We start from the raw sequence: 27,813 nt of genomic DNA, 5'->3' as shown, positions 1-27,813 counted from the left end.
ATCTTCCCTTCTAAGCATTTTTTCTAAGGGGTAAAACTAGTATTTCATATGCCTACTGATTAAAGTCAAACCCAATCTCTTAATATATAGGGATCACATTAGTTTCTAAGTTCCCATCTTATATAAACAAAATTGATCTGGTATACTAGTTTCTGAACATAAAAAAAAAAATCCCATGGTGTAAATCCTTATGGCATTTAGCATTAGTTACTTGTATTTACCATCTTACTATATATTACTTTAGTCACAAAATTTTTATTTTCCAGCTTTATTGAGATATAAGTGACATATAACATTGTGTAAATTAAGGTGTGCAACATGTTGATTTGATGTTATTGTATACTGCAGAATGATGCTACTATAGCATGATAGCTGTACTCCATTACATAATTTGAGATTTATTCTCTTAGCAGCTTTGAAGTAATAACACTATTACTACCTAGAATCAAAATCCTATACTTTAGATTCCCCAGAACTCATCCATCTTGTAACTTAAAGTGTGCACCCTGTGGCTACTCCCCGTTTCCTTTACCCTTCAGTCCCTAGCAACCACCACTCAACCCTCAGTTTCTTTGAGTTTGGCTTTTCTTCTCTGGTATCACAAAGCAGTGATACCATTCAATATTTGTCTTTCTCTAACCGATTTACTTCACTTAGCATAATGCCCTCAAGGTTCATCTATATTGTTTACAAAAGGCAGGATTTCCCTCTTCCTCATTGCTGAATATATACGCCACATCTTCTTTATCCACTTATTCACTGACAGACACTTGGCTGTAGTGACAGACATTTAAAGACAAATATAACTTAGGTATTTTCCTAAATGGAACAGTAATACTCTAAGGCTTAAGAGAAAAGTCATTTCTATAATATGGCTTGGAATTCATCAAACTATTAATATATTTTAGGTGCTATACAATCGTCTTAAACTGTGCCAGACCAGAAGGCAAATATACCTGAGCATTTTCGAAGGGAATCATTAGCAATTTGGGGCAAGTTACTTAATATTTTCCTTGTAGATGATGACATGAATCAATTAGTAGGTACTCCTTGAACGCTTACAATGAGCCCAATTTTATGTTACTTACAAGGCAAAGTGCCAATACAAAGTAAAGTCTGTAAAATATATTGATTTTCTCAAAGACATGTTAGCAAAATGCTTACCTTGAATAACCATGGCAATAAAAAGCAAAATAGACAGTTGCTATTAAAGCCTATAAATGTTCAAGGGGAAAAGCATATGGGTTGCTGGGAAAATTTATTTTTACCTGTGGCAAACAGAAGAGAAGCAGCATGGAAGAAAATAGAGAACCTAAAAGAAAACCTATATTTTTCCTTTTAAGTAAGATCCTTAGTCTCCTCTAGTGTTTTGAAACTCTTTGTAGCTTTAAGGACATCACATACAATTTCCTTACAAAGATATACAAATGAGATTATGTTAACATTTGTGTTCCTTGCTCTCTGTTGAAATGACATCATTTTCTTCTAGAGAATATTAATTTTCATGAGAAAAGGAATCAAAATTAGTTGGTAATCATTATAAACCAAGCCAGACTATGATAAAAGATAAATAGAATTTCAAATTGTACAAGTTATTTAATTTGGACGGAGGTATAAAATTAAGTGTTTTCTGAGTATTAATGATGTTTTAGTGGTGTTTCACGGAGAAGGCAATGGCACCCCACTCCAGTACTCTTGCCTGGAAAATCCCATGGATGCAGGAGCCTGGTAGGCTGCAGTCCATGGGGTCTCGAAGAGTCGGACACGACTGAGCGACTTCACTTTCACTTTTCACTTTCATACATTGGAGAAGGAAATGGCAGTCCACTCCAGTGTTCTTGCCTAGAGAATCCCAGGGATGGGGGAGCCTGGTGGGCTGCCGTCTCTGGGGTCCCACAGAGTCGGACACGACTGAAGTGACTTAGCAGCAGTGGTGTTTCAAAACTGGTGTTTTAAAGAGCTTGTAGAGAAGAGCCCATAATGCTTATAGATTAATCAAAGCAGTGTGTACTTTTTCATTTTTAAAATAATCTTTAAAAAAAAAATCTGAAAACTGATCAATCCTAATCAGTCTCTTTTTAAAGGGCTTTGAGATATCATAATAAACCAGAAGTTTTTGTTCTTTAACATACCACTCTTTAACATCATGATACACACCCTACTTTGCTTGGAATACCAACTTATACTATGCAGTCTTATAGTTTCCACGTAATACTGTTTATCTCTGGATTATAACATTGTTATGCTTTTGTTTACAAATTAGAGATTAGAGTAAAAGGAAAGCCCATCTTACTAGATATACAATCAAAACATTACGACTGTTACTCAGGAACCATGTAGAATGAAAGCAGGGTATAATAAATCTTCCTTTGCTTCAGAATATAAGAGATTCCCATGTTTCCTTACATGACATTCAGAAGAGTGGCTTATGTATATAACAACTGCAAATATTCTTGCCTTCCATACTTTCACTTAGAATTCTTCTCTTCTCCCTTGGATGCTCAAGAGCCCATGGTTATCCAAAGCCATCTCTTCTCCCTAACCTCAGTACCAGTAGACACAAAGGTATCTCTGGGAGGAAGGGGCCGATGTGTGTGTTGGATACTCAGTTGTGCCCGACTATTTGCGACCCCACAGACTGTAGCCTGCCAGGCTCTTCTGTCCATGGAATTCTCCAGGCACAAATACTGTAGTGGGCTGCCATTCCCTTCTCCAGGGGATCATCCCGACCCAGGGACTGAACCCAAGTCTCCTGCACTGCAGGCAGATTCTTTACCATCTGAGCTACCAGAGAAGCCCAGGAAGGGGCTTAGGGAGTTGTGATGTCCGATCTAGTCATACACCCGCTCCTGCCTAAGGTACCCTTTCTAGTCAATCTCACGTTCCAATGTATCACCCAAAGCTCTTGGTTCTCACTTCAGTGAGTCTACTCACCCTGGTTACTACAGTGAAACTCGCATACAACCTTCCTTTATAAAGGGAACCCTGAGTTATACTAACTGGGTTTCTTAAACTATAGATGAATCTTACTTGTGTTTCTAAATAGTCATTAGCAATGCTTAAGCACAAAATTAAGAATGGACCTTGAGGGTATTATACTAAGTGAAATAAGTCAGATAAAGAAAGTTAAATACTGTATGAGCTCACTCATATATGGAATCTGGAAATAAACAAACAAAAAAAAAACAACTCAGAGAACAGCTTGCTGGTTGCCAGGGGCAGAAAATGGGTGAGAATGGTCAAAGTGTACAAGCATCTGGTTATAAGATGAGTAAATTTTGGGGGTGTAATGGATAGCATAGTGACTGTAGTTAATAACACTCTATTGTATATTTTACAGTTGCTATGAGAATAGAGCTTAAAAGTTCCTATCTACACATACAAAAATTATAAAATTATGACGTGATGGATATGTTTACTAGCCTTCTTGTGGTATTCACTTTACAATATATACATATATCAAATTATTATGCTGCATATACCGTAAGCCTGTATGATGTTATATGTCAATTATACCTCAATAAAACTTAAAAAAAAAATTAAGAGGGAAGGAGAGAGGAGCATTCTCTAAACATGAAAGGGATCTTAAGCACATGTACTCTGACATTTTAAAAAGATAGGGCATAAGTACCCCGAGGTCACAAAGAAGAAATAATAACTGTAGGGAGAAGAATTATCATAAATATTCACTAAGAAATGACTAAAATATTTGTGGAATTAGATAAAGAAAAATCAAAGACTGGTCCCACTTAAAATCTAAGAACTAGGAACACATTTTACTGTACATTTTTGGAAACCTGGTCATATCACCCTTGTTTATTTGTAATTTTTGTCCTGATAGTTTCTCCCATATTGTTAACACTTAAAAAAAACACAAAAACCCTAAACTCTAAGCCTCAAAATACTAGTCGATTATTTTTGCCTCAGGTACCGAAAAGGAAGGGACAGAGGGTGATATTTCTCAAATGAATTCTACTCTATAGTAGGCAGGGAACTGAGAAATCTTAACCAGACTAAGTAGATGCAATAGGAACGGAAGCAAGATCTGAAGGAAAAAACGAGATGAGAGCTAGATTAACGCCAGGAAAGTGGCACTTTGCCACTCATATTTATATTATTATAAAATGAAATATTTTCTATTTTGTTCTCATTCATTTCTCAATAGAAACATGAGATAAATGCTATTATTATCCTCACTTTATAGGTGAGGAAACTGAGGGGCGGGAAGGTTAGTTTGTTGAAAGCCACACAGTTAAGTGGTGAAACAAGTACGTGAACTTAAGGAAGTGGAATTCCACAGTTTGCTCTCTCAATCACTATTCTGTACTGCCTAAAGAATCAAATTAATAACTCAAAGGAGAGAAAGAATCTTACAAAAAGACAGACATATAAATAGGAAAACATACAAATGACAATAGCTGAGCTGTTAAAAGACCAAAAACAATTACTAAAGATATTAATCCAACAAATTTTCCTGAAAATACAGTTTGAGAAGTTATAAATCTCAAGTGGTTATTCCCTTTTATGTGAAAAAAGAGAATACGTGACAAATTTGAGTGCTTACAAAGACCAATGTCTCAAAAGAAAGGTTCTGCAGTATGAAAACAGTTTACATACTATATCCTTTGACAGTGTTCAAAGGAATTTAAAATGCAACGTACCTACTGTAACACTGAAATAAAATTTAAAACTTAACATAAATATGAGCAAATCATGCTGTTTTCCTTTTTTCTTTCATTTTCCAAAAGACAAATGCTAATGAAATAACTGGGGCTTCCCTGGTAGCTCAGATGGTAAAGAATCTGCCTTCAATGCAGGAGACCCAGGTTGGATCCCTGGGTCAGGAAGATACTCTGGAAGGGAGAAGGGAATGACAACCCACTTCAGTATTCTTGGCCGGAGAATTCCATGGACAGAGGAGCCCGGTGGACTACAGTCGGACTGGACTATTCAGTCCTCTGATACCCAAATGCACACACATAGGCATATGTGTGTACAAACTGCATATATATAAACACACAGATGTGTAAGCACACACACATAAATAGGGAGCTGTCACCTGCACACACATCACCGGTACACATGCATGCCCATGTGCAGACTCACAGAAACCCCCACCCCAGTCAAAGTAACAGATATTTCCATATACAGATTTATCTCCACAGATACAGCTACCTTTGGGGCACTTTAGTTTTTGATACAGAAATTTATTTACCAATAAGGTATAACTGTCAATAGAGGAATGCTGACAATAATATCAGACTAACATTGAAAAAATAGTTTGTAAAACAACTAGATTGCACCCAGTCCTTTAGCCTTTATTTCATAACCTCTTTCTATTAGCTACCAGTGCTGCTGAAAGTAGTACTACATTAATGTTCACAAATAACCACTAATACCTCACTATGTATTGGCTCATAATCTCAACCACTTCGCAAAGTAACTTCCTTTCTTAATGTTGGAGATATTGCAAGATGTGAAATTGCAGTAAAGATGAACAAAAATTTGATGTGGCAATTAACTGACTACATACTAACTTACTGATATATTTCTTTTTCAATAAGCAGTTTGATGACCCTAAATACCATTCTTACTGGTCCAATTTTAAATAATGAAAATATGACATCTTTACAATTCAATTCAATGTGAACTCAGAATTTACTGGATGAGTATTTGTACTTTTAAGGTTTTGCCACATAATTAAATAAAAATTCTTCAGAATGTTGTCTTTTAGGTCCAGAGAAAATATTACTGCAATTATTTTCCTCTAGTATGGTATGATAAAACAATTCTTTTTAAATAGCAAAAGTTAACGGAACATTAGGGCAGTTATACTCTTAGTAATGATTATGAGGAAACTTTTATTTTTCTTACTGAAAAAAGAAAGACCCCAACAATATCTGTTAATCACTATTTGATCAGAAATAAGAAATGTCCCTAATCATTTCACTTAGAGTAAAACTATCCCAAGTAATAACAGAGCTTATTGATGAGATAAAGAAGCAACCTATGATTTTTTTCTTATATCCACTGAAGAACTTAAAAATACTCACTTTTTAAATTTATCTTTATCAAAATCAGAAACAATGTAAAAGAGCCAAAACAACGATATAGTAATATTATTTATGTTCGGTCTGGGAACATCACCCTCTGGGATAAAGAGTAGGTTTACTTACTCCTTACTATTAATGTAAAAACAGTGGACTCTCCAAGTTCTGTTTCTCTCCTGTAATGGGATCTATTATTTGGGCAGGCATCCATTTAGACCCTCTCCATCTACCCCACTGGGGTTTACAGGAACTAACGTAAACTCAATAGTCTTGTTACTTGCTATGCTGTGAATAATAAAGTCCATTGTCTCTAAACCATGAGCCTCATGGCTTCTGCTAGTGTCCATGAACTAGTAAAAGGCTAACGTATTAGGCTATCAATAGAAAAAATAAAATCCAAGATGTGAACCAGTGTATTTCCTCTTCTGCCTCAAATGAAGAGAAAGGAGTTTTAATGGAACATCTTGGAAAGACTGATTGTTCCTCACAGATAAAAGGACATGACAGACTGGAATCTGACTCCCACTCCTGATACCGATAATGCTGAGCGAGGACGATGGAGATTTACTGTTGCATCAGAGTCAGCCTCAACTCCCAGATAGTAACCAGATTTTTTAAATGTGTGAGTTTCTCAGTAACCATCTGGGAAATTTGAAAGTGAGAGTCCCAGTGGAGGGCTGGCTTAGGTTCTACCTAGGAGGGCTACCCTAAAGGGTAAACAGAGCTCAACACTGGAGAAACAACATTATTTCTAGAATTCTAGAGTCTTCGGAGAAAGTAAGACAGAACCGTAGGAAAGAGATGCAGCAACAAGGGATGTCCAAAGAACCCAAGAAATTTCAAAAGAAAGTCAGTTTCAAAAATCTGTCAAGACCAGGCAGTAGAAAGGTACCTTATAACAGTACCAGCAAGCAGGAACATTTCTGTTCCCTTTATCTCCCCATTGGAGAAGGCAGATTCTTACCATCTGAACCACCCGGGAAGCTCTAAAGGTGGTAAGAATCTGTCTGCAGTGCAGGAGACATAGGTTTGATCCCTGGGTCAGGAAGATCCCCTGGAGGAGGGCATGGCTACCCACTCCAACATTCTTGCCTGGAGAATTCCATGGATAGAGGAGGCTGGAGACCTACAGTTCATGGTGTCACAGAGTCAGACACGACTGAGCAACCAACACAACACTACCACTACCACTCCACCTCTCCCTTAAGCTCCAACTCCAGAGGCTCAGACGCAGTAGCTATGGAGTTAGGACAAAGGTAAGCAAAAAAGACAAAGGCGCTTTCAGGTTCCCTTCCCCCAGGAAGCCACTCAGTGGTAGCATGCCCCAGCTAGAAGAGGAGCGACCACAACCATGAAATGAGGAGGAGGCTTTACAAGAACCTGGAATGCATGCTCACTTACAGGAATCACAGGAGTGTAAGAGCTTCTAGTTTTGCACTGAACTTCTCTCACCAAATAAAGGACAGTGAGAGTTAATATAAAGTCCTTTTATTATCCCTTAAAGCCTTAGTTGCCTTTCCTAATATGTAATTAAGCTCTTTAAAAAGTAGATTTTACCTACTGTTTCTTTTAAAATTCTACATGCTTTTACACAATTTTGAGCATACAGTCTTATTCATTTGATGCTAATCCGTGAACAAATACAGTGTCCCTACAGGCTGATAATGTATGCTAAAAAATATCTTTAAAATTTACCTTTTTTCTCTTTTACCTCTAGTAAATGTATACAAATCAAGTACCATAAAAATAGAAATAGAGTCACAGATGTAGAAAACAAACACGGTTACCAGGGGAGAAAGTGGGGTGAGGGGGATAACTTGGAAGACTGGGATTGACATATACACACTACTATATAAAATAGATAACTAGTAAGGACGTACCCAATAGCACAGGGAACTCTTCTCAATATTCTGTAAAGAACGATATGGGAAAAGAATCTGGAAATGGGTAGATATATGTATATGTATAACATTCACTTTGCTGTATGGCAGAAACTAACACAACATTGTCAATCGACTATACAGGTTATGCGACACAACCCATCACTACTCTGTACACGGCTATCAATTACAGGTTCTGATAAACGAGTTGATAATCTGATTCCCAGTTTTTTTCATAGGTAATCTGCTTTTTTCTAATTGCAGGAATGAGTATGTGTGTGTGTGCTTGATCTACAACCCACCAGACCTAAAAGTGGAGATTTTTGTTTTGTTTAGCCTCCAAGGAATTGGTGGGCTTTTTCAATCTAAAGACCCACGTCACTCTCCAAATTCAGCATATTGTCAAACTTTAAGAAATATCTCTTCCCTGATACCTACTATTCTTTCCTTTGGAGACTCCTTACTCAGTCTGTTTTCCATGTTTCTTAACTTCTCTTTCATATTTTTAACCTCTATTTTTTTAAAAATTATTTTTTATTGAAGTATAATTGATTTACAATGTGGTATTAGTTTCTGGTATATAATAAAGTGTTAAGCTGTAGATCTAGATCTATCTATTCTTTTTCATGTTTTTCCATTATGGTCTACTACAGGATATTGAATACAGCTTCCTCTGCTATACAGTAGGTCCTTGTTGGTATCTACTTCATATATAATCACTTGTACCCGCTAATCCCAAACTCTTAATTTATCTCCCCCACCTGGTCTCTTTCTCCTTTGGTAACCACAAGTTTGTTTTCCATGTCTGTGAGTTTGCTTCCGTTTTGTAAATAAGTTCATTTGTATCTTATGTTAGAGTCCACATATGAGTGACATCATATGGTATCTCTTTCTGACTCACTTCACTTAGTATGATGATCTTGAGGTCCGTCCCTGTTGCTGTAAATGCATGACTTCATTCTTTTTTATGGCTGAGTAAATCTTTATCTAGTGCTCCTATGAACATATGGGTGCATGTATCTTTTTGAATTAGTGTTTTTGTTTTTTCTGGATATATGCCCAGGAGTGGGGCTGTTGAGTCATATGGTAGCTCTATTTTTAGTTTTTTCCATAGTGGCTGTACCAATTCACATTCCCACCAATAGCACACACAGGAGCATCTTTCGTCTCCTCTATATTCTGACCAGCATTTACTGTTCATAGATTTTTTAATGATAGACATTCAAACTGTCAATTTCTATCTTTTCATTTTATATTCTAGATGATTTGCTGATTCAAACTTTCTCATTTGAGACTTTTGATTCACTAATTCTCAATTCTGCTATGTCAACTTAATCCACTGAAGAGTTTACTTTCAGTTTCACCAACTTTTCAGCTTCACCAATAAGCCTTGGAAAGGACCCTTTATCATTCTGCCTATTCTTACTTACTTCTGTTCTCATTGCAAGTTACTGTTTCATTTGAAATTCTTAAATATTCTAAGTTATTTTTGGGGATTGTGTTATTTTCCCAGATATACCCTATTTAATGTATCCACTCTCTCTTATAGCAATACATTTCCTTACATACCCTAAAACACTTACTTGCAAGTTCTCTGTATGTGGGAGTTTTATCCTTTGTAAACTCTTTACTGTCTGTCTTGCTCATAGTTCAACTGATAAAGAATCTGCTTTATTGCCAAATTATTTCTTGGTTGCTCAAGACTATGGTGTTTCAAAGGTGCATAGCTTCAGAGCAAGACTTAAATCAGGAAGATTGGGGCTTTGCCCCTACATGAGTACAGCTCTATTCCAGACACCATATCCACACATAGCATATGGTTACTATTTCCATTTTTTTTACAGATGTTCTTTTTACACAAGAACACCAACAGTGTCAGGTGAAATTATTTCAGATCTAGTTTTACTGTTTAGACACATGGTCCTAGTTCCCTGCTTTAAGCATATAGCCCAGTTCCAATCTTCCATTTGCAAGACACATTTTACCCTCTTAAAAGGTGGTGGTGGTGGTGGTGTTGTTCAGTCGCCCAGTTGTGTCCAACTCCTTGTGACCCTATGGACTGCAGCATGCCAGGCCTCCCTGTCCCTTGCAATCTCCTGAAGTTTGCCCAAATTCATGTTCATTGCATTGGTGGTGCCATCCAGCCATTTCATCCTCTGACGCCTACCCTAGTCTCCTTCTGCCCTCAATCTTTTCCACCATCAGGGACTTTTCCAATGAGTCAGCAGTTTGCATCAGATGACCAAAATACTAGAGTTTCAGCTTCAGCATCAGTCCTTCCAATGAGTACTCAGGGTTGATTTCCCTTAGGATTGACTGGTTTGATCTCCTCACTGTCCAAGCAATGCTCAGGAGTCTTCTCCAGCACCATCGTTTGAAGGCATCAGTTCTTCGGTGCTCCTCCTCCTTTATGGTCCAGCTGTCACAACCATATGTGACCACTGGGAAGACCAAAGACCTTTGTCGGCAGAGTAATGTCTCTGCTTTTAAACACACTGTCTAGGTTTGTCATGCTTTCCTGCCAAGAAGCAAATGTCTTCTGATTTCATGGCTGCAGTCACCATCTGCAGTGCTTTTTGAACCCAAGAAGAGGAAGTCTGTCACTACTTCCACCTTTTCCCCCTCTATTTGCCATGAAGTAATAGCGCTGGAAGTCATGATATTAGTTTTTTTTTTAATATTTAGTTTTAAGCCAGCTCTTTCACTCTCTTCCTTCACCCTTATCAAGAGGCTCTTTAGTTGTTCTTTGCTTTCTGCCATTAAGGTGGTGTCATCCATACGTCTGAGGTGGTTTATGTTTCTCCCACCTATCTTGATTGCAGCTTGTAACTCATCCAGCTCGCCATTTTGTTCATGCATACAGATTAAACAAACAGGGTGACAGCAGACAGCCCTGTCGTACTCCTTTCTCAATCTTGAACCAATCAGTTGTTCCATCCAGGGTTCTAACGGTTGCTTCTTGACCTGCATACAGTCTTCTCAGGAGACAGGTAAAATGGTCTGGTATTCCCATCTCCTTAAAATGTGTAGTAATCTACAGTTTCTTAAATTTGGCTCAACTCACAGAAACCTGGCCAACACGATTCAGATTTCTGTGAGTCAGATAACATCAGCATCTACTCATCATTAAGGATTTCCCTTCTATTCATGGTCTGCAGGGGGTTCTATTGTCTTAAATGTAGCCTAAATATATTTAGGTATTTCTTTGAACATTTTTCACATTGTAGTCTTATAAGCTTGGACCAAAGCAGAAGTAGACTATACAGGTGCTTTCACTGACATTTAAGTCAGAAACCCAGATGCAGATTATCTGAGGTGGGGAGCATATCTCTGACTCAGGAAGAATGGATGTGATATAGCTGAATTTATACCATGACAAGGAAGCAGCTCTAAGTTATTTAAAACAAAACATAATGAATTTTAGTAGCATATACTTTTAAAAATATTACTGTTTCAATAACATTAATAGTTTTGGCTTTCATAGTTTCCTCAGATTCCAGTTTTGTCATCTTTATAACTATTCTTAATATTTTATTTAGTCTTTACCCATATACTCAGTTTCCAGGCTCAGTTACATAAAATCTACCATGAATATACCATGCAAAGCCTACTAGTCTTTTATGTTTATTCCTTTTTTTTTTTTCATCTTTACTGAAGTATAATTTACATTGCCTTAACTTCATCCATTGTAAGGGTAAAATTAAATAAGTTGTAATCACTTTGTAGAATTGTACAAAGTAATCACGAATCAATTTTTAGCACTTTTTCATCACCCCCCATATTTGCTTTGAGTCTATTTATAGCCAATCACCACCGCCTCCACCCTAGTCCCAGCCACATGCAACCACTAATGGGCTTTATTTCCTCTATAGATTTGCCCTTTCTGGCATTTCAATATAAATGAAACCATATAATATGTAATCTTATTCATCTGGCTTCTTTCACTTAGCAGGGAGTGGCAAGCTACAGTCTGCAGGCCAAATCTAGTATGCCAAGTGTTTTTGTAAGTAAGATTTATTGGAACATAACCATGCTGAACATAACCATACTCCATACTGTTGATGGCTGCTTCCACACTACGGCAGTGGCGCTGAATAGCTGCAACAGAGGCTCTGTGACCCACACACCATAAAATATTTACTATCTGGCTTTCCATAGAAAAACAAAATGTGCTGACTTTTGACTCAGTAAAATGTTTTTGAAGTTCACTCCCACTGTAGCATGTATCAGGATTCATCACAGTGTTCCTTTTTATTGCTGAACAGTCTGGTATTGCATACATATATGACATTTTCTTTATCCATTTACCAATCAATGGCTATTTTGATTTTTTTTTTAGTTTTTAGTTATAATAGTACAAGTAATTCTGCTATAGTGTTTGTGTAAATGTTTCAATATAGACAGGTATTTTCAGGACTCTATTTATAGAGTCCCAGAAATAGAATTGCTAGGCTATATGCTAAATTTCTGATTAACTTTTTATTTATTCATTTTTGGCCGCACAGATTCTTTGTTGCCAGGCAGGCTTTTCTCCAGTTGCAGCGAGTGGTGGCTACTGTTTGTTGCAGTACACAGGCTTCTCGTTGCGGAGGCGTCTCTTGTGGAGCACAGGTTCTAGGCGCATGAGCTGCTTCGGTAGTTGCAGCACACAGGCTCAGCAATTGTGGCTCGTGGGCTCTAGAGCACAGGCCCAACAGTGTGGCGCACAGGCTCAGTTGCTGGACATGAGATCCCTTTGGACCAGGGATTGAACCTGTGTCCCCTACACTGGCGGGCAGGTTCTTAACCACTGGACCACCAGGGAAGTCTCTCTGATTATCTTTTAGGGAAACTGTCCAACTGTTTTCCAAAGTTGGCTATAACATTTTATTTTCCCAATAATGTTTAGGGTTCCAGATCCTCTTCATTCTTGCCAACACTTGGTGCTATCTGTCATTTAAATTACAGTCACTGTAGTAGTGTGTAGTTGTATCCTGAGGTTTAAATCTACGTTTGCCTAATGTCAAATGATGTTGAATACCTTTTCATGTGGTCATTTACCATCCATACATCTTTGATGAAAAATTTCTATCAAAGTATCTTACCCTTTTTTTAATGGGCTGTCTTCTTACTGATTTTTAAGAGTTCTTTATATATTCTGGATATAAGTCCTATGTCAGATATTTCTGTCTGGTCTTGTCTTTTCATCCTTTTAGTCATGTAGTATAAATGTTCATTTAAAAGAAGTTCCATTTTTTTTCTTTTATAGCCTTACTACTGGTACTGTATCTAAGAATGTCTTGCCTAATCCAAGGTGTTCTAGAAGATCTAGAATTTTAGAGCTTATATTCAGGACTGTGATCCATTTTGAGTTCATTTTCCTCTATGGTGAGTGTCAAGGATCTAAGTTTCTTTTTTGTTAACTTTTAATTTTGTATTGTTTGTATAACAAACAATTTTGTGATAGTTTCAAGTGAACAGCAAAGGGACTCAGCAAATGGACTCATGGATCCATTCTCCCCCAATCTCCCTTCCCATCCAGGCTGCCACATAACACTGAGCAGAGTTCCATGTGCTATACAGTAGGCCTGTGTTGGCTATCCATTTAAAATATAACAGTGTGTACATGTCACCCCTAACTATCCCTTCCTCTATCCTTCCCTCCTGCAATCATAAGCTCATTCTTTAAGTCTGTGAATCTTTTTCTATTTTGCAAATAAGTTCGTCTGTATCGTTTCTTTTTAGATTCCATATATGCGCCATACCATACAATATTTCTCTGAGTTTCCTCGCTCTGTATGACAATCTCTAGGTCCATCCATTGCTGCAAGTGGCACTATTTCATTCTTGTAAATGGCTGAGTAACATTCCATTGTGTGTGTGTGCATGTGTGTGTACACACACATACCACGTCTTTATCCATTCCTCTGTCAATGGACGTTTAGGTTGATTCCATGTGGCTATTAGAAACAGTTCTGCAGTGAACATTAGGGTACATGTATCCTATCAGATCATGTTGTTCTCTGGATATATGCCCAGAAGTGGGACTGCTATGGATATGTAATTATTCTAGTACCAGTTGTTAGAAACACTGTCCTTTTCAACTGAGTTGTGTTGGCAGCTCTGCTAAAAACTGACCATAAAATATAAGGATTTATCCTTGGGTTCACCATTTTGAATCATCTTTATTTTTTCTTTATGCTAGTATTTTGCCAAATTCATTAATATAGATTTATAAGAAGTAGTGAAATTATATAAGAAGTAGTTCTCGAAAATTTTCCTTGTTTTCAAAATTACTTTTGCCATTCTAGGTCCTTTTCATTTCCACATACATTTTAGGATCATCTTGTCAATTTTTACCAAAAACAAAAACCCTAGGAAAAAACAGGGATTACACTAAATCAATTTGAGGAGAATTACCATCTTAATGATAATATTGAGTTTTCCAATCCATGAACAGTCTTCCTAGTTATTTAAATTTTTAAAAACTTTGTCCAACAGTTTTGTTTTCAGTGTATAAATTTTGAACTGCTTCTATTATATTTCTTCCTAAATATTTTAATATATTTGATTCAACTATAATAAATTATTTTCTGATTTGAGGATTGTTCACATCTGACACCTAGACAAACACTTGATTTCTGTATGTTGATGTTTCTTTTCCTGCTGAACTTGTATTAGTTCTGGTAATTTATATATTTGTATGCTCCCTAGGAATTTCTACATATAGGATCATATATCCAGGAATAAAGACAGTTTTGCCACTCCCCAATGTCTTTTATTCACTTTTTCTGCCTGACTAGAACTTCCTGTACCATACTAAGAGAAGTGGTGACAAGGTAACTGTGGATATCACTACCTTATCTTAGGAGGAAAGCATTCTAGCTTTCACCATTGAATATAATGTTGTCTGTAGGTTTTTCAGAAACGGTCTTTATCAGGCAGAGAAAATTCTCTTTTATTCCTGGTTTATTTAGAGATTTTTTTTTTTATCATGAATAGATACTGGAGCTTGGCAAATGCTTTCTCTGACTCTACTGATATAATTATGTGGTCCTGTTCTTTAGTTTATTAACATAGTGTATTTACATTAATTGAATTTTGGATCTTAAAACAACTTTGCATTTCTAGAACCAATCTCACTTGCTCTTTGTGTATAATCCTTTTTATAAGTTGCTAGATATGGTTTGCTAATATTTTGTTAAGGATGTCTACATCTATGTTCAAGAGAGAAACTGATTTGAAATGTTCTTTTCTTGAGGTATCTTTGCCTGCCAACATCAGATAACTCTAGACTGATAAAATACATTGGGAAGTGCCCCCTTCTTTCTGAAAGAGATTTAAAGGATTGTTTCTTTGAATATTTGATAGAATTCACCATATCAAACCCTGGGATTTTCTTTGCAGAAGATTTTTAATTCCTTAATTTCTTTATTGCTACAATTTATACTCATATTTTTCTATTTGTTCTTAAATTAGTTTTGGTAATTTGTTTCTTTCTAGTAATTCTTGCCTTGCTAGAATTTTATCCATTTCATCTTATGTTCTATTAATAAATTGATGACATACATTTGATTATAATATTTCTTTATAAAACCTTTTAAGTTCTAAAAGGCTGGTAGTAATGGCACCCCTTTCACTATTCATTTCGGTAATTTGTGTCTTTTCTTTCTTGGTCAATCTAACTAATGGTTTGTCAACTTTGTTCATCTTTCCAAAAAAAACAACTTTTAATTTCATTGACTTTTCTCTAGTATTGCTCTGTTTCATTAGTTTTTTGCTATATTCTTTATAATTTCCTTTGCTTGCTTTTGGTATGATTTTCTCTTCTTGTCTAGTTTCTTAAGATGGAAGCTTAGGTACTGATTTGAGAATTTTCTTTTTCTTATATGTGCACTTACATATAACTTTTCCTTGAAGTACTGCTTTTTCTGTAAACATAAATTCTAAGCTGTCCTTTTTGCTTTCATTTATTCAAATATTTAAAATTTCCTTTTTGGTATTAGGTAAATGTTCTTTAAATGACAAATATTTAGGTTTGTTACAAGATTATTTTCTGTTATGTGATTTGAGTCTTTCACAACCTATTGAGTCTTGTTTTATGGCCCAGTTTATGGTCTAACCCAGCCAATGTTTCAATTTGAAAAAAATGTGTATTCTACAGTCACTGGGCAGTTTTCTGTGTATGTTAGGTCAAGTTGACTGATTATACTGTTTAAACTTCTATCTCCTTGCTGGCTTTCTACCCAATTCTATCAAATATTGTTAAGCAAAACGATTTCTTCTTCCACAGTTGTGCTTAATGCATTTTGAGACTGTTGTTAGATATATAAACAATTACGAAATGTCTCTGCCTTCAGTAATATTTTTTGTCTAAAGTCTATTTCATCTGATAAGAAAGCATCATTACTCTTTTCAGTGTAGCTTTCCCCATCTTTTTATTTTCAACCTACTTATTCCTATCTTTGAATATAAGGTGTGTTTCTTACAGACAAGATACAGGTGAGTGTTGCTTTTTTATCCAATTTGACAATCTGTGCCTTTGAACGGAATGTTCGCTCCATTCATTCGATGTAATTAGATAACTGGATTTATTCCTGTCATTTTGCTACTTTTTTACTTGTGTCACATCTTTTTTACTCCTCTCTTCCTCCTTTAGGTGCTTTCTTTTGTGATATTTTTTATTGTATCATTTTATTCCACTTGTGGGGAGAAGGCAATGGCACCCCACTCCAATACTCTTGCCTGGAAAATCCCACGGACGGAGGAGCCTGATGGGCTGCTGTCCACAGGGTTGTGAAGAGTTGGGCACGACTGAGCGACTTCCCTTTCACTTTTCCCTTTCATGCATTGGAGAAGGCAGTGGCAACCCACTCCAGCGTTCTTGCCTGGAGAATCCCAGGGACGGGGAGCCTGGTGGGCTGCCGTCTTTGGGGTCGCACAGGGTCGGACACGACTGAAGCGACTTAGCAGCAGCATCAGCATTCTACTTTTGATATTTTCTATTCTTATATAGAGTTATTTTGTCAGGAACTGCTCTAGGGATTATAACAAGAATTTTAATTTATTATAGTCTACTTCAAAATAATATTTAATTCCAGTAAATGGGAAACTATATTCCAAAATATGTTTTTCCCTTGTCCTCTTTTGTGTTATTACTGTTATATTTAATGTATATGTTATAACAGTATTATAATTATTGTTTCATATAATCTTGTGTTTTAAATAGGTAGAAAAATGAGAAAAATGTATCTACAGATTGCTTTATATTTACTCACATATTTGCCATACCCAACACTCTTCAATTTTTCCTATCGATTTGAATTAAACTGGAGTCAGCACCTTCAGTATTTCCTGTAAGACAGCCTCAGTTCAGTTCAGTTGCTCAGTTGTGTCTGACTTTGCGACCCCACCCAAGACGTGCGGGTCATGGTGGAGAGGTCTGACAGAATGTGGTCCACTGGAGAAGGGAATGGCAAACCACTTCAGTATCCTTGCCTTGAGAACCCCATGAACAGTATGAACAGTAAGACAGCCTAGTGGCAGGAAATTCTGTCAACCTTTATCTGGGATACTTTATTTCACCTTTATGGGTTTTCTGAATATAGAATACTTGGTGGATACTTTTTTCTTTTAGCACTTTGAATGTGTCCTGCTTTATGGTTTCTAGTGTTCTGATAAAAAAAATCAGCCATTATGGTATTATTGTTCCCCTACTGTAACGTGTCATTTTTTTCTTCCAGTTTCTAGATTTTCTCTTTTCCTTTGGCTTTCAGCAGTTTAACTATGATGTGTCTATGTGTAGTTTTTTTGTTTTCGTACTTGGGGTTTGTTGAGCTTCTTGAATTTATAGATTGTTTTTCATCAAATCTGGAAAGTTTTCTGCCATTATTTCTTCAAATTTATCTCCTCTCCTCCTCTCCTCTTCTCAGTCTCCATTTTGTGTATACATATGAACTTAATGTTTCCCCACAGGCCTTTGAGGCTCTTCTGACTTTTCTTCCATCTTTTTCTCTGCTCTCTGAGAGTATTCTATTGACCTGTACTGAAACTCACTGATTCTTCTGCCATCTCAAATTTTCTACCAAGTTCATCTAGTGAATTTTTAATTTTAGTACTATACATTTTAACTCTATAGAGTTTTGTATATTTTTTCTAATAATTGCATCTTTGTGGATATTCTTTATTCATTGAGTCATAGATGTCCTACTTCCCTTTAATGCTTTAAACATGGTTTTCTTTAGTTCTTTGAACATACTTATAATAGCTGCTTTGATGTTTTAGTCTGCTAAATCCAACATATGGAGACACTTAGATACAGTTTCTACTGACTGTTTTTTATCCCTCAAGTAGCAGTTCAGTTCAGTCACTTAGTCCTGTCTGACTCTTTGCGACTCCATGGACTGCAGCATGCCAGGCTTCCCTGTCTATGACTAACTCCCAGAGCTTGTGCAAACTCATGTCCATTGAGTCAGTGATGCCCTCTGTCATCCCCTTTTCCTCCTGCCTTCAATTTTTCCCAGCATCAGGGTCTTTTCCAGTGAGTCAGCTCTTCACATCAGGAGGCCAAAGTATTGGAGCTTCAGCTTCAGCATCAGTCCTTCCAATGAGTACTCATAATTGATTTCCTTTAGGATTGACTGGTTTGATCTCCCTGCAGTCCAAGGGACTCTCAAGAGTCTTCTCCAACACCACAGTTCAAAGCATCAATTCTGTGGCGCTCAGCTTTCTCTATAGTCCAACTCTCACATCTATACATGACTCATGGAAAAACTATAGCTTTGACTATATGGACCTTTGACGGCAAAATAATGTCTCTGTTTTTTTAATATGATGTCTAGGTTTGTCAAAGCTTTTTTCCCAAGGAGCAAGAGTCTTTTAATTTCATTGCTTCAGTCACCATCTTCAGTGATTCTGGAATTCAAGAAAATAAAGTCTGTCACTGTTTCCATTGTTTCCCATCTACTTGCCATGAAGTGATGGAACCAGATGCCATGATTGTTGTTGTTTGAACATTAAGTTTTAAGCCAGCTTTTTCCACTCTCCTATTTCACTTTCATCAAGAGGCTCTTTAGTTTCTTTTTGCTTTCTGCCGTAAGGGTGGTATCATCTGCATATCTGGGGTTATTGATATTTCTCCCTGCAGTCTTGATTCCAGCTTGTGTTTCACCAAGTCCAGCATTTTGCATGATATACTCTGCATATAAGTTAAACAGCAAGGTGACAATATACAACCTTGATGTACTTCTTTCCCAATTTGGAACCAGTCTATTGTTCCATGTCAGGTTCTAACTGTTGCTTCCTGACCTGCATACAGATTTCTCAGGAGGCAAGTCAGGTGGCCTGGTATTCCCATCTCTTGAAGAATTTTCCACAGTTTGTTGTGATCCACACAGTCAAAGGCTTGAGCATAGTCAATGAAGCAGAAGTAGATGTTTATCTGGAATTCTCTTGCTTTTTCAATGATCCAACGGATGTTGGCAATTTGATCTCTGGTTTCTCTGCCTTTTCTGAATCCAGCATGAACATCTGGAAGTTCTTGCTTCATGTACTGTTGAAGCCTAGCATGGAGAATTTTGATCATTACCTTGCTAGCGTGTGAGATGAGTGCAATTGTGCAGTAGTTTGAACATTCTTTGGCATTGCTTTTCTCTGGAATTGGAATGAAAACTGATCTTTTCCAGTCCTGTGGCCACTGCTGAGTTTTCTAAATTTGCTGGCATATTGAGTGCAGTACTTTCTCAGCATCATCTTTTAGGATTTGAAATAGCTCAGCTGGAATTCCAACATGTCCATTAGCTTTGTTCATAGTGATGCTTCCTAAGGCCCACTTGACTTCACATTCCAGGATGTCTGCCTCTAGGTGAGTGATCACACCATCGTGGTTATCTGGGTTTAAGATCTTTTTTGTATAGTTCTTCTGCATATTCTTGCCACCTCTTCTTAATATCTTCTGCTTCTGTTAGGTCCATACCATTTCTGTCCTTCACTATGCCCATCTTTGCATGTAATGTTCCCTTGCTATCTCTAATTTTCTTGGAGAGCTCTGTAGTCTTTCCCATTCTATTGTTTTCATTCATTGATCACTGAGGAAGGCTTTCTTATCTCTCCTTGCTGTTCTTTGGAACCCTGTATCCAAATAAATATATCTTTCCTTTTCTCCTTTGCCTTTTGCTTCTCTTTTTTTCTGAGCTATCTTTAAGGCCTTCTGAGACAAACATTTTGCCTTTTTGCACTTCTTCTTCTTAGGGATGGTTTTGATTACTACCTCCTGTATAATGTTACGAACCTCCGTCCATAGTTCTTCAGGCATAGTTCCTCAAGTATGGGTCATCCGTTTTTGTTTCTTTGCATATCTCTAAATTTTTTGCTGAACTTTGGACATTTTAGATAATATATTGGAGCAACTAGATTCTGATTTTGTCTGAGAGCAGCTGGTAGACTAAAAGTCTATTTTCCCCACAATATGTGGCCACTGACATCTCCTCCATTTCTCCTGTCCCTCATTTTTCTTTCTAAGACTGGCTTTTTCATACCTTTTTAATGTGGTCTCCAGTGTCACCTTACTGTTTAGCAAAACACTATTCAGACAGTTTACTCAAACATCTCAGTCCAGTAAAAATTCCACTCTTAGGATGTGTGTATATTTGAATGAGGTTTATGTGTGGAATGAGGAGTGCATTCAAAACTTGGGCCTTTTACAAGTTGGCCTCAGATTTTATTACCACTGGGCCTGTTTGGTCTCATTTCCGCTTATTCTTAGGCTGCACTACCCAGTGAGAAGTGGGTGACTTGGGCCCATTGATATTCTGCTACACTATTCTACAGCCTCCAGTCAACCCAGGATACGGGGTGAACTTATTAAGCCTCCAAGACTGTCTGACTTCCTAGAACTCTCTATAAAATCCTGCCACTCTGTTGAGTCTGGGCTTGCCACAAATCACCCCAAAATCTCAGACCAGCAGAACCATAGGTCCTTCCTACTTTGCAACTAAGAACGTTATTTTACTCTGTAACACTCCCTTAGCAAGGTTCTGTCTCCAGCAGGGGCAGCAAAGCTTCTGCTTTTCAAGGCCTGCCCCGTCCTAGCTGAAATACCACACCTGCAAAGCTGGAGGTGAGGAACAGGGAAAGAAGCGCAGCACCAAGTAAGAACACCACAAACTTGTGTTATTCTCACCCTGAGGAGTTCAATACTTTCCATGAATGAGGTTTCTCAATTTGATTCACTTCCAGAGTGCTAAATTTGTTTTAATTATTTTGTCCAGCTTTATTATTCTTTTGTGAGGAGAGTAATTAAATCTCTCACTCCGTCATGTCAGCCATTCCTTTTTAATAGGGTATATCATGTACTGCTGTAGTCCAAAGTTCAGCTATTCCAATTCCTGGCTATAGCTTTAAGATTATATTTACCTGTGAGATAAAAGAGCAAATTTACTTTTTATTCAATATCACTCAATAGTCTATGCATATATACATGTCTTCAATGCCTATCTTAAACTAGATATGGAGTCAGCTTCCTTTTTTGTTGCTGTTGGGAAAAATTGATTTTGTGCGTATGTGTTTGTATGTGGCATGAATAGGAACTGAGGATTTCTCTACATCAATAATATAATGAAGCAACTAAAAATGTAACACAGTCATAGGCAACAGACTATGCAAATAGACTACTGTATCTATTCGGTCCAGATACCACAGTACATGAGAAATACTGATACCTAAAGTATATGAAAATGATACTAAGAGGTATGGAAACTATCATATGAATATACTTGAGAGAAATGTCAATGTTTATCCTGGAGGAAAATGACATACTGCAAGGCTTTCAAATATTTAAATTATACTTTTTCAATATTGATACAGAGGGCAGAGTCAAAACTTAGGGGTATAATTTTAAGTTCAATATACAAAATAAACTAGTTAACAATTTAAGCTGAAACAACTGAACTGTTTTGGTTCCCTTGCAAAGTGATGAGCTTTTTCACTGAGAATGACTATAATAGACTAGATGCACATTTTCTAAGGAGTGCTGTGTTCTTTTTTAGTTTTGATTGGAGGATAATTGCTTTATAATGTTGTGTTGGTTTCTAGAGTACAACAATGTGAATCAACTATAAGTATACAAGTATTTATACAGGAGATGGACTAGATGATCTTTCAACTTTAAGTTTCTCTAACTTTATCATACCGTTGTAAAAACCTGTCATCTATAGGTCTAGTTGCTGTAATTCAAAAACAAGAAAGCTGAAATGGGAAAAAAAATAACTAAAATGAACAAGATAAAATTACATAAAATGAGACTTCATTCTGGAAAGGCAAAAAAGCTCAGTGAGTACATAAGAAATATTCATAAAAATATGAAGGGCACAAATCATGTAAACTCAGAATTATTCACCAAAAAGTGGAAAGCAACCCTTAAAACTCTGAAAGAGGTAAGTTTATCACAAATACAGGAAGTATCATTATATTCAGGAAATAGTTAAGACAATTTGCTAGGACCAGAGCATGTTATAGACTGGAAACAGAAGTAACTTACCTCTTTCAGTTGATCAGCACTCCCCCACGATGCAGAACGCTGATGGGATCTCTTTTCTGCACCTTCTTCTGCCCAACAACTAGGTGTCTTTAAAAAAAGAAACAAATAAAAAATGAGGAATTTTGTTTCTACTCCTTAATCTCATAGCAACTCAAACATATTATATTAGCACATACCAATTACAGGGTTATACTAAACACTAAAAACCTTAAAAGCTAGGACTTTCATGACCCTGTGAAATGTTTATTATTCTAACTTAGATACAGTCAATCTAAGATGTCTCTGAGTAATGTTACTCAAAACATTTGGTTTTTTACATCAACATTAACAACTTAAAGTTATCAAATTCAAAGAGAACTGTGAAATATACATATCGGTTTTTTTTTTTTAAAGAGAAAAGGCAAGCTAATTATGAAATGGTATTTTTATTACATACAATAGAAGTAAAATTAACAGAATGTGTTTAGAAGCAGTGGGCTTACAGATTACCTCTATGTCAAATACCTATTGATAGGTAGTACCATTTTTTGAAAAACATCAAGCATGTTTATATAAAAATGTTATAAAAATAGGAAAAGATTAGGCTAAATTGACTATAATATTTGCTGTTGTTTTTGCTAAGAATAATTGCTTTACGGAATTTTGTTATTTTCTGCCACATATCAACATGAATCAGCCATAGGTATACATATGTTGCCTCCCCACCACCTCCCTCCCCATCCCACCCCTCTAGGTTGTTGTTACCACAGCCCCTGTTTGAGTTCCCTGAGTCATACAGCAAATTCCCATTGGCTATCTATTTTACATATGGAAATGTAAGTTTCCGCGTTACTCTCTCCATACATTTCACCTTTTCCCTCCTCCCCAACCCGTGTCCATAAGTCTGTTCTCTATGTCTGCTTCTGCACTGCTGCCCTGTAAATAAATCCATTGGTACCATCTTTCTAGATTCCATATATATGCATTAGTATATGATAATTTATCTTTCTCCTTCTGACTTACTGTATGTACTCTGTTATATAGGCTCTAGGTTCATCCACCTCATTAGAACTGACTCAGATGTGCTCCTTTTTACGGCTGAGTAATATTCCATGTGTATATGTACCATAGCTCTTTATCCATTCATCTGTTGATGGACACCTAGGTTGTTTCCACATTCCAGTTATTGTAAATAGTGCTGCAGTGAACTTTGGGGTATATGTGTCTTTTTCAATTTTGGTTTCCTCAGGGTATATGCCTACGAGTGGGATTGCTGGGTCATTGCTTTTATTCCTAGCTTTTCAAGCAATCTCCTAGATTTTTAAGTCTTCCATAGTGGCTGTATCAATTTACATTGCCACAAACAGTGCAAGAGGGTTCCCTTTTCTCCACACCTTCTCCAACATTTATTGTTTGTAGACTTTTTGATGATGGCCATCCTAACTGGTGTGAGGTGATATCTCATTGTGGTTTTGATTTGCATTTCTCCAATAATGAGCGATGTTGAGCATCTTTTCATGTGTTTGTTAGCCACCTGTATGTCTTCTTTGGAAAAATGTCTGTTTAGGTCTTTTTCCCACTTTTTAATTGAGTTGTTTGTTTTTCTGGTATTGAGTTGTATGAGCTGCTTGTTTACTCTGGAAATTAATCCTTTGTAAACTGACTATAATTTAAAGCAGTTCATCTTAAAACACAAAAAGAAACTGAGCTACATGTCAGCAAACAGAATTGCTTTTACCTAAAACCTCATTTTGAGTGATTTAATCCATAATACACACTTCATCCAAATATACCATAAAACATTAATTGCCACATAGTAAGGTCATTTACTGGTTGTCTTAAAAATGAAAAATAGTAAAACTATCATCTTTAATATATGAGAAGATTTTTGCAACTTAGGGAACATTAAAACCACTATTTTAAGACAGACAAAGGGCATTGATCATCACACATAAATATACATATATATGGCTTTTAAATTATTTTTTATTATGTACCTAAAACTCATCATTTATATTTAGGCTACATCTGTGACTCTACATAATGCACAACTTCTCATGAGGAAGCCATCAGTTCCATACAATTCAAAATGCTTGTGGACAACTTTTTAAATAATTACCAGCTCTTAAAAGTAATGATACTCCAAAATAAAACCAGTAACAACTGAATGCTAGTTGAATAAAAATACATATAAACTGCTTTAAGAGTTCAAATAGTAAAGTGAAACTAGTCATATTATTGAGTAAAATATTTTATTCAGTTGGCATCTGCAAAGAGGTATTATTAATATATTAAATAAGCTGCTTGCAAATAACTGATTATTAAAATTTCCTAATCTCAGTGTTAGATAAGAAAAACTACTATGAAATTAATCCCTAAGTAGTTGTATCTTTAACAATTTATTCTAAAATTATTCAATTATGATAGTTTTAGTCAAACTTTTATTTTGAGAATCTATATGCCTTAATACTTTTGCCTTTCTACCAAACATAACCCAAAGTCAAATGATTAAGGGTCATCTGATTTTGGATCAAATGACTGAGGATCAATGTTTAAAACTCATTAGTGTATTTGCAGAAAATTAGTCAAATTTCTGATATGTTCCATAATTATTTAACAATAACATTTATAACACTTTTCATTTTGTAAGCTCTAATTTTTTCAAAGGATATTATCTAACCTATATCTTCAACTTAGAGATAAATCAATAACCAGGAAAATTCTGCAAATGCCTCAATTCTGGCAAGCATGCCAATGGCAAATGAATTTAAATCTGAGGTCTCTCATCTGAGGGTATCTTCTTTCTTCCTATTGTCATTCTTTTCTTAAAACTGAATGTGAAACCCTTTTGATCATTTGGAATGTAGTACTGGTTATACAAAAGAAATACATAAAAACTAACTGTAAAAGAATATTCATGATCCTGAAATCTATCTAGCAAATTACGTAGTTTTTTTTTTTAAGTATAAAACCACTGGGAGAATTCTTTCAATCATGTTGCTATAAAATGACATGAATATAAATTACTTAAGTATATTAATCAGTTTCAACTTTTCCAAAAAAGAATTATTTCATTTTAATTGCACATATATACAAATACATTCTAAAGACTGCACTGTCCAAAACAGAAGCTACTAGCCACATGTAGTAATTTAAATTAACAAAAATAAAACAAAAAATCCAGTTCTTTGGCCTCACTAGCACATTTTACATGCTTAACCACATGTAGCTACTGACTGCCATACAGAACAGCACAGATATAGCACATTTCTACCACTGCAGAAAGTTCTGTCGAGAGCAGTGTTTTAAAAATCATTGATTTTTAACAAGTTATTCAAATCAAACCAAAATCAAAGATGGCTACTTGGTCTTCAAATCTACTTATAATTATGTTTCTGAAGTCACAGAGGATGAGTTAATTTGTATCCAATTTGTTAAGTCTGAGTACATGAGAACTATTTTACCATTTGAATTAGGAAAACAACAACACAAAGTAGCAAAAGTTATTTGCTTTCATGTCAGCAAGAGATTCTTTTCCAACTGGCCTGTTATTCCGTCCATTAATCTAGAGTAGAATTTTATGAATTGTCCTACTTATGTCCTGGATTTCAGTAAAAATCTTATGACAGAAGAATCCCATGATCAAACAAATTTGGGAAATATTATATACTATATCTGTCTATTCAGTGTAACAATGCAATTAGCATTTCAAAACTCAAATATACAAACACACATACACAAATAACTTTTTTTAAAACCTGCTTTACTCTCTCTTACGGGCTTCCCTTGTAGCTCAGCTAGTAAAGAATCCGCCTGCGATGCAGGAGACCCCTGGGTTCGATTCCTGGGTCAGGAAGATCCACTGGAGAAGAGATAGGCTACCCACCCCAGCTGGGCTTCCCTGGTGGCTCAGCTGGTAAAGATTCCGCCTGCAATGTGAGAGACCTGAGTTCAATCCCTAGGTTGGGAAGGTCCCTTGGAGAAGGGAATGGCTACCCACTCCAGTATTCTGGTCTGGACAATTCCATGGACTGTATATCCATGGAGTCACAAAGAGTCCGACACAACTGAGTAACTTTCACTTTCACTTACTCTCTTACTTATATGATCCTAGAACACTTATTTTATACTTACTAACATTTCCAGGCAACCTGGAAAGAAAGAAAAGAAATATAATCCACAGTGAGTGGTATTATATATAACAGCATGCTTTTCGGCCCACATACTTAAGAGGATTCTTCCTTTCTAGCTGCCTCTACTTAAACTACTAGGGGAGAGAAAATGAACCTTTCATACATTTGAGCAAGACTATTGACAAAAAGGTGGCTGGCCAAAAAAAAAAAAAAAAAATCCCCTCTACATCAAAAAGGATACCTATAGGTGGAAGAGGCCATTTTAAAATTTTACCTCTCAGAATCACACAAAGTCCAGCCCTTGAAGCTTTAAGGACCTCCTTAGCCAGCCTACTGTCTTGGTTTCCTGTGAGATGAATGCTGCTTCTCCGAGTAAAATAAACAAAAAATAATCCTACTGCACAGGACTACACATTTGTATTTAAGACTATTTTTAAAGACCAGTTTTAGGCTAATAGACAGACTGAGAGACATTACAGAGATTTTCTATACACCCTTCACCTCCACAAATGCACAGCCATCCCTACAGAGTGGGACATTTGTTACAACTGATGAACCCACACTGACATATCATTATTACCCAGAGTCCATAGTTTACATTTAGAGTTCACTCTTGGTGATGTGCATTCTATGGGTTTGGAAAAATGTATAATGACACATATCCATCATTATATTACCATGCTGCTGCTGCTAAGTCGCGTCAGTCGTGTCCGACTCTGTGTGACCCCATAGACGGCAGCCCACCAGGCTCCCCTGTCCCTGGGATTCTCCAGGCAAGAAACTGGAGTGAGCTGCCATTTCCTTCTCCAGTGCATGAAAGTGAAAAGTGAAAGAAGTCACTCAGTAGTGTCCCACTCTTCGCAACCCCAGGGACTGTAGCCTACCAGGCTCTTCCATCCATGGGATTTTCCAGGCAAGAGTACTGGAGTGGGTTGCCATTCCCTTCTCCATACCTACAGAGTTATTTTCACTGCCCTAAAAATCCTCTGTGCTCTATTAATTCCTCCCCCTCTCCAAACCCCTGACAACCATTGATCTTTTTACTCTTTCCACTGTTTTGCCTTTTCCAGAATGTCAGGTAGTTAGAATCATATAGTAGGTTGCCTTTTCAGAGTTGCTTCTTTCACTTAGTAATATACATTAAAGGTTCCTCCATGCTTTTTCTTTTTTTAAAAAATATTTATTTGGCTGCGTCAGGTCTTAGTTACAACACACAGGATCTTCGATCTTTGTTGCAGCATGTGGGGTATTTAATT

The 27,813-nt window shown here is 36.5% G+C and overlaps 1 protein-coding gene across 1 annotated transcript in view; it reads right to left on the bottom strand.

The window, feature by feature from the left end:
• The window catches only part of GLCCI1 (glucocorticoid induced 1), a 106,180-nt gene that overhangs the window by 30,092 nt on the left and 48,275 nt on the right, over nucleotides 1-27,813 (bottom strand). Inside the window, exon 3 of the mRNA XM_052639173.1 lies at nucleotides 22,446-22,532. Within this exon, the coding sequence (XP_052495133.1) occupies nucleotides 22,446-22,532 (87 nt within the window). The remainder of the gene's footprint in view (nucleotides 1-22,445; nucleotides 22,533-27,813) is intronic.

This window comes from Budorcas taxicolor, chromosome 4, assembly GCF_023091745.1.
Source record: "Budorcas taxicolor isolate Tak-1 chromosome 4, Takin1.1, whole genome shotgun sequence".
NCBI lineage: Eukaryota > Metazoa > Chordata > Mammalia > Artiodactyla > Bovidae > Budorcas > Budorcas taxicolor.
The sequence above is the reverse complement of the archived record's forward strand: the minus strand, read 5'-3'. Positions and strand labels throughout refer to the sequence as shown.